The 12,721-nt window shown below is 50.8% G+C and overlaps 1 protein-coding gene across 1 annotated transcript in view; it reads left to right on the top strand.

Moving 5' to 3' along the window:
* SYAP1 (synapse associated protein 1) overlaps window positions 1–12,721 on the top strand; it is a 72,335-nt gene that overhangs the window by 9,896 nt on the left and 49,718 nt on the right. Inside the window, 1 exon segment of the mRNA XM_029603288.1 lies at window positions 5,777–5,843. Coding sequence (XP_029459148.1) covers window positions 5,777–5,843 — 67 coding nt within the window.

Raw genomic sequence — 12,721 nt, forward strand, 5'->3', positions numbered from 1 at the left:
TCTTGCAGGGAGCCTTTTTTTGGTGATCTCAAAGGATATGGTCCAGATTTGCACGGTTCATTCCTTTCTTCTGAAAATGGCATCATCCTTTCACTTGAATCAGACTGCCCCCTTTCCTTTTTTTTTCATAAGAATAAAGAAGAAAGGAAATATTGGATTCTTCATGCGTTGGATGTGTAAAGAGTGCTTTTAAGATATCTGAAGATCTGACCAACTCTTTGTGCTGCTCAATGGAACTCAAAAGGAAGAGGCAGCTACCAAGGCCTCATTACGTATCGGATTTAGGTCATTACGGTGTGGTATGCAGATAAGGACAAGCCTTTACCTAAACAGATTAGGGTGTATTCTACTAGAGCACAGGCAGCATCAAGGGCAGAGTTGCAGGAGATCTGTAAGACAGCCACATGGTGGTTTTTGCATTCTTTGCCGATGGGACCACCGATGCCGGTGTCCACAGTGGCGTCGAGAACACTAGAGGAGTCGACGTCGACACTAAGAATAATAACCACATCGACGTCGATATATGCGCAATTGCCATCGACTACTCCCGTATCGATGCCTATGTTGCCGCCTACATCAGGAAAAAGGCTGCTCTCGACGTCGACACCAACATCAGTTCCATCGAGGCCAACACCGATGGATGACACTGATGTTCATGACCTACCATCCTTCCAGCGTCTGCTTCAAAGGTATCAGGATGTCATAGACACCTTACCTAAAAAGCCTGGGGAGCATGTGTTTCCATCTACTCCCACTGATGACCCATTACCAGGTCCATCAGGACTACATCTTCCGCCGAGATCCACATCAAAACCACCTTATAGACAGGAAGAAGAGGATTCTTGGGATAGTCAAGATACAGACTCCTCTTCTGAGGACTTCATGTCGGATCCCTCACCTCCAGAACCCAGAAAGAAGTCCCCACCTGAAGACCTGTCTTTCTCAAATTTCATACAGGATATGGCAGACACCATTCCTTTTAAATTGGAAGCAGAACAGGACTCAAGACAACATACTTTAGAGGTCCTGCAATTTGTGGATCCACCCAAACAAGTTTTGGCAATTCCAATTCATGAGGTGCTCTTAGACCTGCAACACCGTATCTGGGAGCATCCATCCACAGTTTCATCTGTAAACAAAAGGGTAGATTCATTTTACTTGGTACAATCAGCACCAGGATACCAAAAGGCACAACTACCACATCAATCTGTGGTAGTTGAATCTGCCCAGAAAAAATCAAAAAGAATCTGCCCTCACTCCTCCACTCCACCTGGCAAGGATCATCACTTCCTTGATTCCTTGGGAAGAAAAATCTATCACTCTTCAATGCTAAATTCAAGAATCTCTGCATACCAGCTGTACATGACACAGTATCAGAGAAATTTATGGAAGCAGATGGAGGAAATTACAAACTCTCTGCCTGAACAGCTTCAAGAACCTGCACAAGCCATAATACATAAAGGCCTGGAAGCAGGTAAACATGAAATAAGAGCGGCCTACGACAGTTTCGACACTGCCTCCAGGACTGCAGCTGCAGGCATTGCTGCTCGCAGATATGCATGGCTCAAGGCATCCGACCTCAGGCCTGAGGTTCAGGAAAAACTTGTTGATCTTCCATGCCTGGGAGACAACCTATTTGGAGAAAAAGTACAAGAGGCAGTACAACAACTGAAGGATCACACAGAGACATTACGTCAACTGTCCCAAATACCTCAAGATCCTTCCACACAACCTCCTCGATGACTTCCCCGCAGAGAAACAAGGAGGCCTTACTACAGGCCACGCAGATATTACTCCCAAACATCTAGGGGTAGATCCACTAAGCCTCAACAGCAACGTGCCCAAACTAGACAACCCAGGGCACCTCGTACTCAACCTCCACCTCAGACAGGCCCTGCGTCTGGGTTTTGAGATACTGCCCAGAGAACAAGCCACTCCTTTAAACCCTCACACACAACTTCCAGTGGGTGGAAGAGTATCCCATTTTTACACTCACTGGCAAACAATAACAGACCAATGGGTGCTCTCTCTAGTTGCTCAAGGATACAAACTAAATTTCCTGTCAATTCCACCAGAATTTCCACCGAGAGCCTTCCCACAACAAGAGTCTCAACTAATTCCTCTAAAAGCAGAATTATCCACCATTCTGAAAATCAGGGCAATACAGTTAGTGCCCCAATCTCAGAAGGGAAGAGGATTCTACTCCCGTTACTTCCTCATTCCAAAGAAAACAGGAGGCCTATGCCCCATCCTAGACCTAAGAAATCTCAACAAATTTCTAAAGAAGGAAAAATTCAGGATGGTTCCCCTAGGCACCATGCTTCCTCTTCTACAAAAAGGAGATTGGCTTTGTTCTCTGGATCTTCAGGATGCTTATATTCACATCCCAATATACCCCCCTCATCGCAAATACCTGCGCTTCATAATGGGTCAACAACACTTCCAATACAGAGTACTCCCTTTCAGACTCGCCTCTGCACCCAGAGTGTTCACAAAATGTCTAGCAGTCATAGCAGCACATCTACGCAAACAAGGTGCTCATGTATTCCATACCTAGACAACTGGCTCATCAGAAGTCATTCTCTACAAGGAGCTCTCCATTCTCTCAATCAAACAATTGCAACACTACATTCAGTGGGATTCCTGATCAATTATCAAAAATCCCATCTCACTCCATTACAACTGCTTCAATTCATAGGAGCAGAATTGAACACCAACCTTGCAAGAGCTTTTCTACCAGAAGATCGTGCAGAAACAATCTCACTGCTAGCAACGTGGCTCAGCTCACAAACACAAGCAACAGCTCACCAGTTTCTAACTCTACTAGGCCACATGGCCTCTACAGTTCACGTCACACCCATGGCACGTCTAGCCATGAGAATAACACAATGGACATTAAGATCACAATGGATCCAAGCCATTCAACCACTGCATACTCAAATTCAAGTAACCCACCAACTACGTTCTTCTCTACCATGGTGGATGAACAAGGACAATTTGCGCAAGGGCCTACCTTTTCAACAACCAGTTCCACAATTAACTGTAACTACAGATGCATCCACCTTGGGTTGGGGAGCTCATACAGACAATCTCCAAACACAAGGAACTTGGACAAAGTTCGAAGCAACTTTTCAAATCAATTTCCTGGAGCTTCGAGCTATATGCTGTGCTCTACCTGCCTTCAAAGACTGCCTTACACACAAGACTGTTCTGATCCAAATGGACAACACAGTAGCCATGTGGTACATAAACAAACAAGGAGGGACAGGCTCGTACCTCCTTTGTCAAGAGGCAGCTCTGATATGGGGTTGGGCCCTGAACAACTCCATGTTTCTCAAGGCCACTTATCTGGCAGGCATTCACAATGTAGTGGCGGACAGACTCAGTCGTCAATTCCATCCACACAAATGGTCTCTGGATCCCTCAGTAGTGACCAGGATATTTCAACGTTGGGGTCAGCCAACAGTAGATCTCTTTGCATCACATCTGAATCACAAAGTGGACAATTACTGTTTCCTATACAACTTGAACAACAGGCCAGCCAAGGACGCATTTGCTCGCCCTTGGAACTCAGGCCTACTCTACACGTATCCTCCAATACCGCTCATAACCAAAACTCTAGTGAAGCTGCAACAGGACAAGGGGACCATGATACTCATAGCCCCATATTGGCCTCGACAAGTATGGTTTCCCACACTCCTAGACCTCTCAGTCAGGGATCCCATTCGTCTGGGAGTAGCTCCCACTCTCATAACTCAAGATCAGGGTCGGTTGCGCCATCCCAACCTCCATTCCCTATCCCTGACAGCATGGATGTTGAAAGCTTGATCTGACAACCACTCAATCTTTCATCCAATATATCTCAAGTGCTTATAGCTTCACGTAAACCTTCCACGCAGAAGAACTATGCTTCCAAATGGAAAAGGTTCACTTTGTGGTGCAAGCAAAACAACATCAATCCTTTCACTTGCCCTACAAATTCTTTACTAGACTACTTGTACCATCTTTCAGAATCTGGTCTCCAGACTTCATCTGTAAGAGTACATTTAAGTGCAATCTCAGCTTACCATAATCAGGTAGCAGATGCACCTATCTCTACACAACCTCTTGTCAGCAGATTTATGAGAGGTTTAACTCACCTCAAACCACCAATTAGACATCCAGTTACACAATGGGATCTAAATTTGGTTTTATCAAGACTTATGCGTTCTCCTTTTGAACCCATAGATTCCAGTGAGATAAAATGTTTTACATGGAAGACTATTTTCCTCATAGCCATTACCTCAGCTAGAAGGGTTAGTGAGTTGCAAGCACTTGTCACATATGAATCTTACACTAAATTCTTACATGACAGAGTGGTTCTCCGTACTCATCCTAAATTCCTCCCCAAGATAGTCACGGAATTCCACTTAAACCAATCTATAGTTTTACCCACATTCTTTCCAAGGCCTCACTCTCATCAAGGAGAAAGAGCCTTGCATACTTTGGACTGTAAGCGTGCTCTATCCTTTTATCTAAACCGCACTGCAGCCCACAGGAAATCCAATCAACTCTTTGTTTCCTATGACCCAAACAAACCAGGTAAACCAGTGGAAAACATACTCTATCCAACTGGCTAGCAGATTGCATCCAATTTTGTTATGAACAAGCAGGCCTTCCTCTCCAAGGGCGAGTAAAAGCACACTCAGTAAGAGCTATGTCAACCACAGTAGCACACTATCGTTCAGTGCCAATACTTGACATATGTAAAGCAGCAACATGGACTTCTCTTCATACCTTTGCAGCTCATTACTGTTTGGACAAGCAAGGAAGACAAGATTCATCCTATGGACAATCTGTCCTAAAGAACTTGTTCCCAGTCTAATCCCAACTCCTTCTACAACCAACCTGCTATGATCTTCGGCTGATTCATTTCAACAACAATACTTCACTGTTGCCTAAATACAAAATGACTCAGCCTCTAGCTTGCTAATCACCCATATGTGAGGACTAGCATCCTGCTTGTCCTGGGATAAAGCAAAATTGCTTACCTTGTAATAGGTGTTATGCCAGGACAGCAGGATGTAGTCCTCACAGAACCCACCCGCCTCCCCGTGGAGTTGGGCCTCATACCTTTTATTATTTTATTTTTGCTAACGCATTTGCTACATACGAGACTGAAGAGAGATACCTGTGGCAGAGAATATCATAGCATGCTCAGTGCCCTCACAGGGCCAGTCAAAAGTTTCTAGAAACTTTGACAGAAAGCTTTCCCGCTTCAGGGCTCCGTCAGTGACGTCACCCTTATGTGAGGACTACATCCTGCTGTCCTGGGATAACACCTATTACAAGGTAAGCAATTTTGCTTTAATCTGTCTCCATCTGCTGATCAGTGGGCATAACTCTTTCTTTCGTCTGGACTCAAGGAAAGGAAATTATCAGGTAAGAATAAATGTCGTCATCTTTGTCAAGAGACAAGGGAATGTACAAACACGTGAAGCACATCATTGAAATATTTATATAAAAAATGGATGTCTTAATATAGCTCAGTCTTATCTTGATGAGTTACAGCTAGAATAATAACTGACCAATTTTAAGTCTGCATCTAATTTTGTGGGTGTTTTTTAAATGGTAATGGTATAAAACTTTTTTTTTTAGATAAAATAGTATTTATTCAGTAAATTGTTCTGAACAAAGCTGAACTTTTGATTTCAGTGCAAATAATGTTGTTCTGGCAAAAAAAATTTTGGTGTATTTTTTTTAAATATCTGACAAAAAAAAAAACATTTATTTGCAGACTATTATAGGAGATTTTCAAAAGGAGCAGGAAAAATTTGTTCAAGAGCAGCACATCAAGAAGTCAGGTATAGTATGATTTGTGTTTGAGCCTGCAGTGTTTATAAACTGAGCGTTTTTATATTTTCAAAGTAGCTGGCTGCTATTTCATTAAATAAACTAGGAAAGATTTTTTTAAGATACTGGTCTGTGTACAGGCTGTCTTGTGTGTGTTTTATGCTTCCAGTACTCTCCTTGCATCCCCTTCCTGCATAACCATCTATGTCCTTATCGCCCACCCTGTTTAACATCTACATACTCCCTCTCTGCTACTTACTCTCAAATCTAAAACTTAAGTTCTTTATATACGCAGACTATGTTCAAATTTTAATCCCAATATCCAATTCACTGGACTCAACACTCAGGTTATGGAACTCTCACCTGCAAACGATCAACCATCACCTCTCAAGCCTCAACCTGGTGCTCAACACCTCCAAGACAGAACTATTGCTAATCACTCCAGAAGGCAGTCCCTTCCAACAACAACTGCAAACTAACATACAAATATCCCACGCTAAAGATCTTGGAGTCATTATTGATAGTCACTTGAACCTAAAGCAATTTATAAAACACACTACAAAGGAGTGCTTCTACAAGTTACAAGTACTCAAAAAAACTCAAACCGCTCCTATTCCATTATGATTTCAGATCTGTCCTCCAAGCCATTCTGTTTTCCAAGATTGACTACTGCAATTCCATTTTGCAAGGTCTCCCAGCGTCAACTATAAAACCCCTCCAGTTGCTCCAAAATGCAATGGCGAGAATTTTGACAAATACCAATCGGAGAGCGAATATCTCTCCCATTCTAAAAGATCTTCACTGGCTCCCAGTAAACTTCAGGATTCTCCATAATTCACTCACAATTATCCACAAAAATATTCACCATCAGACCCCTCTTGATCTGCTACACCCTCTCAAATTGCACTCGATGGCCAGACCCTTAAGGGATGCCTACAAGGGATCCTTACATGTTCCTCCAATCAAAGTTGTGCACCACTCAAACATCAGAGACCAGTCATTCTCTATCACAGGTCCCTCCATCTGGAACGCCATGCCTCCGGACCTCAGGCAGGAAACGTGTCTACTAACTTTTAAAAAGAAACTAAAGTTCCCTGTACGTACCTGGATCAGTCCAGACCGTGGGTTATGTCCCCATTCCAGCAGATGGAGTCAGCTCAAAGCTTCGAGGGGGCGTCACCATAAGTACTACTACCCCCTCTGCAGGAGTTCAGTATCTTCTGACTCCAGCAGATGCGAGTAGTGGAATCTGGGCTTGCTCCCGATTTCCTAGAAACTTTCTTGTTTCCCCTTGTTTAGGGCTTTCTTCTCTGTGTTGTTAGCTTTGGTCTTGGATCAAGTTGTACTTTAGTTTAAAAAAAAAAAAAAAGGGTTAATTGGTTAATTGGGGAGGCGTGGCCTCTTTGTTGTGCTGGCTCTCTGCCTTCCTTTTTCTTCGCTCTCAGCGCTGGTCTGTGTCTCTCCCGGGGTAAGTCGCTTTGCTGTTATTTCTTGGCTGTACTTTTCTTTTCAGCTTGGTTACCGCGACTGCCGGTGAGACCGGCCTCCTTCGCTTGCTCCCGCGGCCATTTTTGCCGGCTCCTCGTGGGCAGCAGGGAGAGCTATTTCGGCGGGCTGTGAGGCCAGGAAGGCCCCCCCGCGGCGCCGCTTGGGTTTCTTTTCTCGGCGGGTAGTATGGGCCGTCCGGGGCCCCCCGCAGCGGCGCGCCGTCTCGTGGGCCCGCCCCCCCCCCCCCCGAGGCTGCCGAGTGTTTTGTTTTTTTTTCGCCGTCGGGGCTGTCTTTCTGTGCGCGTGCCATGCCGCGGCCGTCACGTTGCTCGGCCTGCGGCGAGCCAGGATCGCGCATTTCTAGGGAGGGCATCTGTGCTAGGTGCCTCCCAGGGGGGGAAGGCACGTCCGGGCCCTGCACTTATTTTTCAGCGTTCGCAGCCTTGCCCGGGCAGCGTGGGCCGGCCCCTCCCCCATTCCTGGCGGGAACGGCGGCCATTTTGCACGCGCTGCGCCCCGAAGGGGATCAGACGGCGCTGGAGGATGAGGAGGCCTCGGAGGGACCTCCCCCGATCTTATTACCGGAGGCAGCTACGGAGGTGGACTCACAGGGACAGGGTCCCCCGGGGCCCCCACCCGCGGAGGTCACCCCGAGTAGGCCGGGGTTTTCTCCAGAGTTCATTCGGTTGATGCATACAGCGTACCTGCAGGAACTGGCGGCTCCCGTGGGGCCTCCACCACCCAAGCTACCGCGGCCTTCGGCCCCCTCTCCGGCCCCTCCCCCGCCGGTGGGTGTAGGGGCCCCGCAGCTCCCCGTCCACGTCCGGCTCCCCGTGGGTTCAGGGGGGACTGGGTCAGACCCGGTTTCCCCAGGATCGGACCCTGCCGCTACGGGACAAGGGGATTCTACGTCAGAGGGAGAGGATCCACGCATGCTGCGTCTTTTCCAGCGGGATGAGCTGGATGACTTAATCCCGCAGATCATTCAGGGGTTGGATCTCGATCCCCCGCCGGACCCGCCAGCTCCCGTTGCGCCGGCTGTAGTCACGTCTTCGAAGAAGGGAGATCCGGTACTGGCAGCACTTCGTCCGCGGGCGCGGGCATTTCCCATTCACGAGTCGTTTCTGCAGCTCCTCACCAGGGAATGGGATTCCCCGGAGGCTGCTCTAAAGGGCAGCCGCGCCATGGAGAGGCTGTACCCGCTGCCGGAAGATTTTCTGGATCTCATCAAGGTCCCCAGGGTGGACTCCGCGGTGACGGCGGTCACGAAGAGGACCACCATTCCGGTGACGGGTGGAGCAGCGCTAAGGGACACACAGGATCGCAAGTTGGAAGTCTTCCTCAAGCGGGTCTTCGAGGTCTCCGCAGTGGGGCTGCGGGCGGCGATGTGCAGCTCGCTTGCCCAGCGGGCTAGTCTTCTCTGGGTGCAGCTACTGCTCACTTCTCAGGTGCTGCCACCCGAGGAGGCCGCTCAAGCGGATAGGCTGGAAGCCGCGGTGGCTTACGGGGCTGACGCCTCCTATGATCTCTTCAGGGTCCTCGCCCGCTCCATGGCCTCTGTGGTGGTGGCGCGTCGGCTCCTATGGCTACGCAACTGGGCGGCGGACACATCCTCCAAGTCGAGCCTGGGTTCCCTGCCATTCAGGGGTAAGTTCCTATTTGGGGAGGATCTGGATCAGATCATCAAGTCGCTGGGGGAAAACGCGGTCCATCGCCTGCCGGAAGACAGATATCGCTCCACCAGGGCTTTCTCGTCCTCCCGGACCAGGGCCAGGGCGCAAAGACGCTACAGGAGTTACAGACCGGCGACAGCCCGACCCCCCCCCCCCCCCTCCAGGTCTCAGCCCTGGTTGCGCTCCTTTCGCAGGCGCCGCCCCGCGCATCCCGCTTCCGCGGCGGGACAACCTTCTCCCATGTCCTCGCAATGATGTTCAGCTCGCCCACTCCGCCGTCCCCAAGATTGGGGGGCGGCTAGCGTTCTTCTACGAGGAGTGGGCGCGGATCACCTCGGATCAGTGGGTCTTGGACACCGTAGGACGCGGCTACGAGTTGGAGTTTGTCCGCGCTCCCAAGGGACGGTTCATTTTCTCCCCTTGCGGCTCGGCCATCAAGCGAAGGGCGGTCCAGCTGACACTGGACAGACTGTGGGACATAGGCGCCATTGTGTCCGTGCCCTCAGGAGAGGTGGGCTTGGGTCACTATTCCATCTACTTCGTCGTACCGAAGAAAGACGGTTCCTTCCGCCCCATACTGGACTTGAAGGAAGTCAACAAATCTCTTCGAGTGACCCGGTTCCGCATGGAAACGCTGCGTTCAGTGATCGCGGCGGTGCATCGAGGGGAGTTCCTGGCCTCCCTGGACCTGACGGAGGCCTATCTGCACATCCCCATCCGGCGGGAGCATCATCAGCTTCTACGTTTCAAGATCCTGGACCAGCATTTCCAGTTTGTGGCGCTTCCGTTCGGATTGGCAACGGCCCCGCGCACCTTCACCAAGATAATGGTTGTCGTGGCGGCGGCCCTTCGGAAGGAGGGTATTCTAGTCCACCCCTATCTGGACGATTGGCTCATCAGAGCGAAGTCTTTTCGGCATGGGCAGGCTGCTGTGACCAGGGTGATAGAGTTTCTGCAGTCCCTGGGATGGGTGGTCAACTTCTCCAAGAGCTCCCTCGTGCCCTCGCAGCGCTTGGACTTCTTGGGGGCGACCTTCGACACCCGTCTGGGAGCGGTCTTCCTACGCCAGGACAAGGCGCAAGCCCTGCGGGAGCACATACAGCGGTTTTCTGCATTACCAGCTCCCACCTCCTGGGACTATCTGCAGCTCCTGGGGGTCATGGGGTCCACCATCGACATGGTCCCTTGGGCTTTTGCGCACCTCCGACCTCTGCAACGAGCACTCCTCTCCCGTTGGAAATCTCTTTCGCAGGACTACCAGGTGGTCCTTCCACTGCCCCAGGTTGCCAGGAGCAGTCTGGCCTGGTGGATGGTCCCGGAGCATCTGGCTCGCGGCGTCTCCCTCGATCTGCCAAATTGGGTAGTGGTAACCACCGACGCCAGTCTCACAGGCTGGGGAGCAGTCTGCGACCGCAGCGCCACACAAGGGACGTGGTCCGTGGAAGAGGCGAAGTGGTCCATCAATCGTCTGGAGACCAGAGCGGTCAGGCTGGCGCTCCTCCACTTCCTTCCACTCCTTCGGAATCGGGAAGTCAGAATCTTATCGGACAACGCGACGACGGTGGCCTACATCAATCGACAGGGCGGCACTCGAAGCCCGCAGGTCGCGATCGAGGCCGCAATGCTGATGCAGTGGGCAGAGAGGCACCTGGCCCGTCTGGCGGCCTCGCACATCGCGGGCGTGGACAATGTCCAGGCGGATTTCCTCAGCCGTCAGCTGCTGGACCCCGGAGAGTGGTCCCTCTCCGACGAGGCCATGCAGTTGCTCGTACGGAGGTGGGGATCTCCCCACCTGGATCTCATGGCGACTACACAAAATGCCAAGGCCCCTCGTTTCTTCAGCCGCCGGAAGGAGCGGGGGGCGGAGGGCGTCGATGCTCTCGCGCTTCCGTGGCCGGCCGATCTGCTCCTCTACGCGTTCCCCCCGTGGCCGCTGGTGGGAAGACTACTCCGCCGGATAGAGGCTCATCAGGGGAATGTAATCTTCGTCGCGCCAGAGTGGCCAAGACGTCCTTGGTTCGCGGACCTCATCCTCCTGGTAATCGACGGACCCATCCGGCTGGGACATCTTCCCCGCCTCCTCCACCAGGGACCGGTATTTTTCTACCAGGCAGAACTCTTCTGTCTTGCGGCCTGGCTTTTGAGAGGCGCCGCCTCCGGCGACGGGGCTATCCGGAGGCGGTAGTGTCAACGCTGCTGCGTTCTCGGAAGGCTTCCACATCAGTGGCCTATGTCCGGGTCTGGAAGGTGTTCGAGCAGTGGTGTACCAGCCTGAACACAAGACCCACGGAGGCGTCGGTTCCTCAGATCCTCCAGTTCCTACAAGCGGGAGTGGACAAGGGGCTCGCTTACAACTCCCTCCGGGTCCAAGTGGCCGCCCTTGGCTCCCTTCTGCGTGACGGAGGTTCTCTGTTACAACATCCAGACATCGTCCGTTTTCTCAAGGGGGTCAAACATTTGCGACCTCCATTGCGGGACCCTTGTCCCTCCTGGAGTCTCAATCTGGTACTACGTTCCATGTCGGGACCTCCATTTGAAACCGCTGCGGAATGCGACGATCAAGGATATCACTCTCAAGACTGTGTTCCTGGTGGCCATCTGCTCGGCTCGGCGGATTTCGGAGCTCCAGGCTCTGTCGTGTAGAGAGCCCTATCTCCGATTCGGGAGTGTCTCTTCGTACTGTGCCCTCCTTCCTTCCGAAGGTGGTTTCTGCGTTCCATGTGAATCAGACGGTGGAACTGCCATCTTTCCCTTCGTCTGAACCGAGGTCTCTCCGTCTACTTGATGTCAAGCGCACTCTGCGCATCTACCTGGAGGCTACGAATGATTTCCGAACTTCGGATCATCTTTTCGTCCTTTGGTCCGGGCCCCGGAAGGGTTCTCAGGCCTCGAAGACGACCATCGCCAGATGGCTGAAGGCCGGTATTGCCGCTTCCTACATTGGGCTGGGGCGGTCCCCGCCGCCTGGCATTGTAGCGCATTCCATCCGGTCGCAGGCAGCCTCCTGGGCGGAGACCCGCTCGGTCTCTTCGCAAGAAATTTGTAGAGCGGCCACCTGGAAATCGTTGCACACGTTCTCAAGACACTATCGCCTACACCTCGCCTCGTTCGTCCATGGACATTTTGGCGAACAGGTTCTACGAGGAGGCCTCGCAGGACCCCACCCGGTCTAGGGAAGCTTGGATACATCCCACGGTCTGGACTGATCCAGGTACGTACAGGGAAAAGAAAATTATTACTTACCTGCTAATTTTCGTTCCTGTAGTACCATGGATCAGTCCAGACGCCCACCGCACTTGGGTCTTTATCCTGCTCGGCTGTCTTTGATGGCTGATTCGTCTCAGCTGTTATATGGTAGTGGCTTTTCTACTGTTTTTCCTTTCACGTGTTCCCTGTGTTCACTGTCTTGTGCTTGTTTTCTTAGGGGTCAACACGCGAGGTGGCCTCCCATCCGTTGGTGGGACGGTACAGTTCCTCTAGTTACATTTTCAGCGGCTCATTGTTGCCGTCTTGTTTAAACTTGATCCAATTCAGGGGTTTTCTGTTTCCTCGGGCTTTGATATTCTCGATACTGAACTCCTGCAGAGGGGGTAGTAGTACTTATGGTGACGCCCCCTCGAAGCTTTGGGCTGACTCCATCTGCTGGAATGGGGACATAACCCACGATCTGGACTGATCCATGGTACTACAGGAACGAAAATTAGCAGGTAAGTAATAATTTTCTTACA

This window comes from Rhinatrema bivittatum, chromosome 5 (assembly GCF_901001135.1).
Source record: "Rhinatrema bivittatum chromosome 5, aRhiBiv1.1, whole genome shotgun sequence".
In the NCBI taxonomy this organism is placed as follows: Eukaryota; Metazoa; Chordata; class Amphibia; order Gymnophiona; family Rhinatrematidae; genus Rhinatrema; species Rhinatrema bivittatum.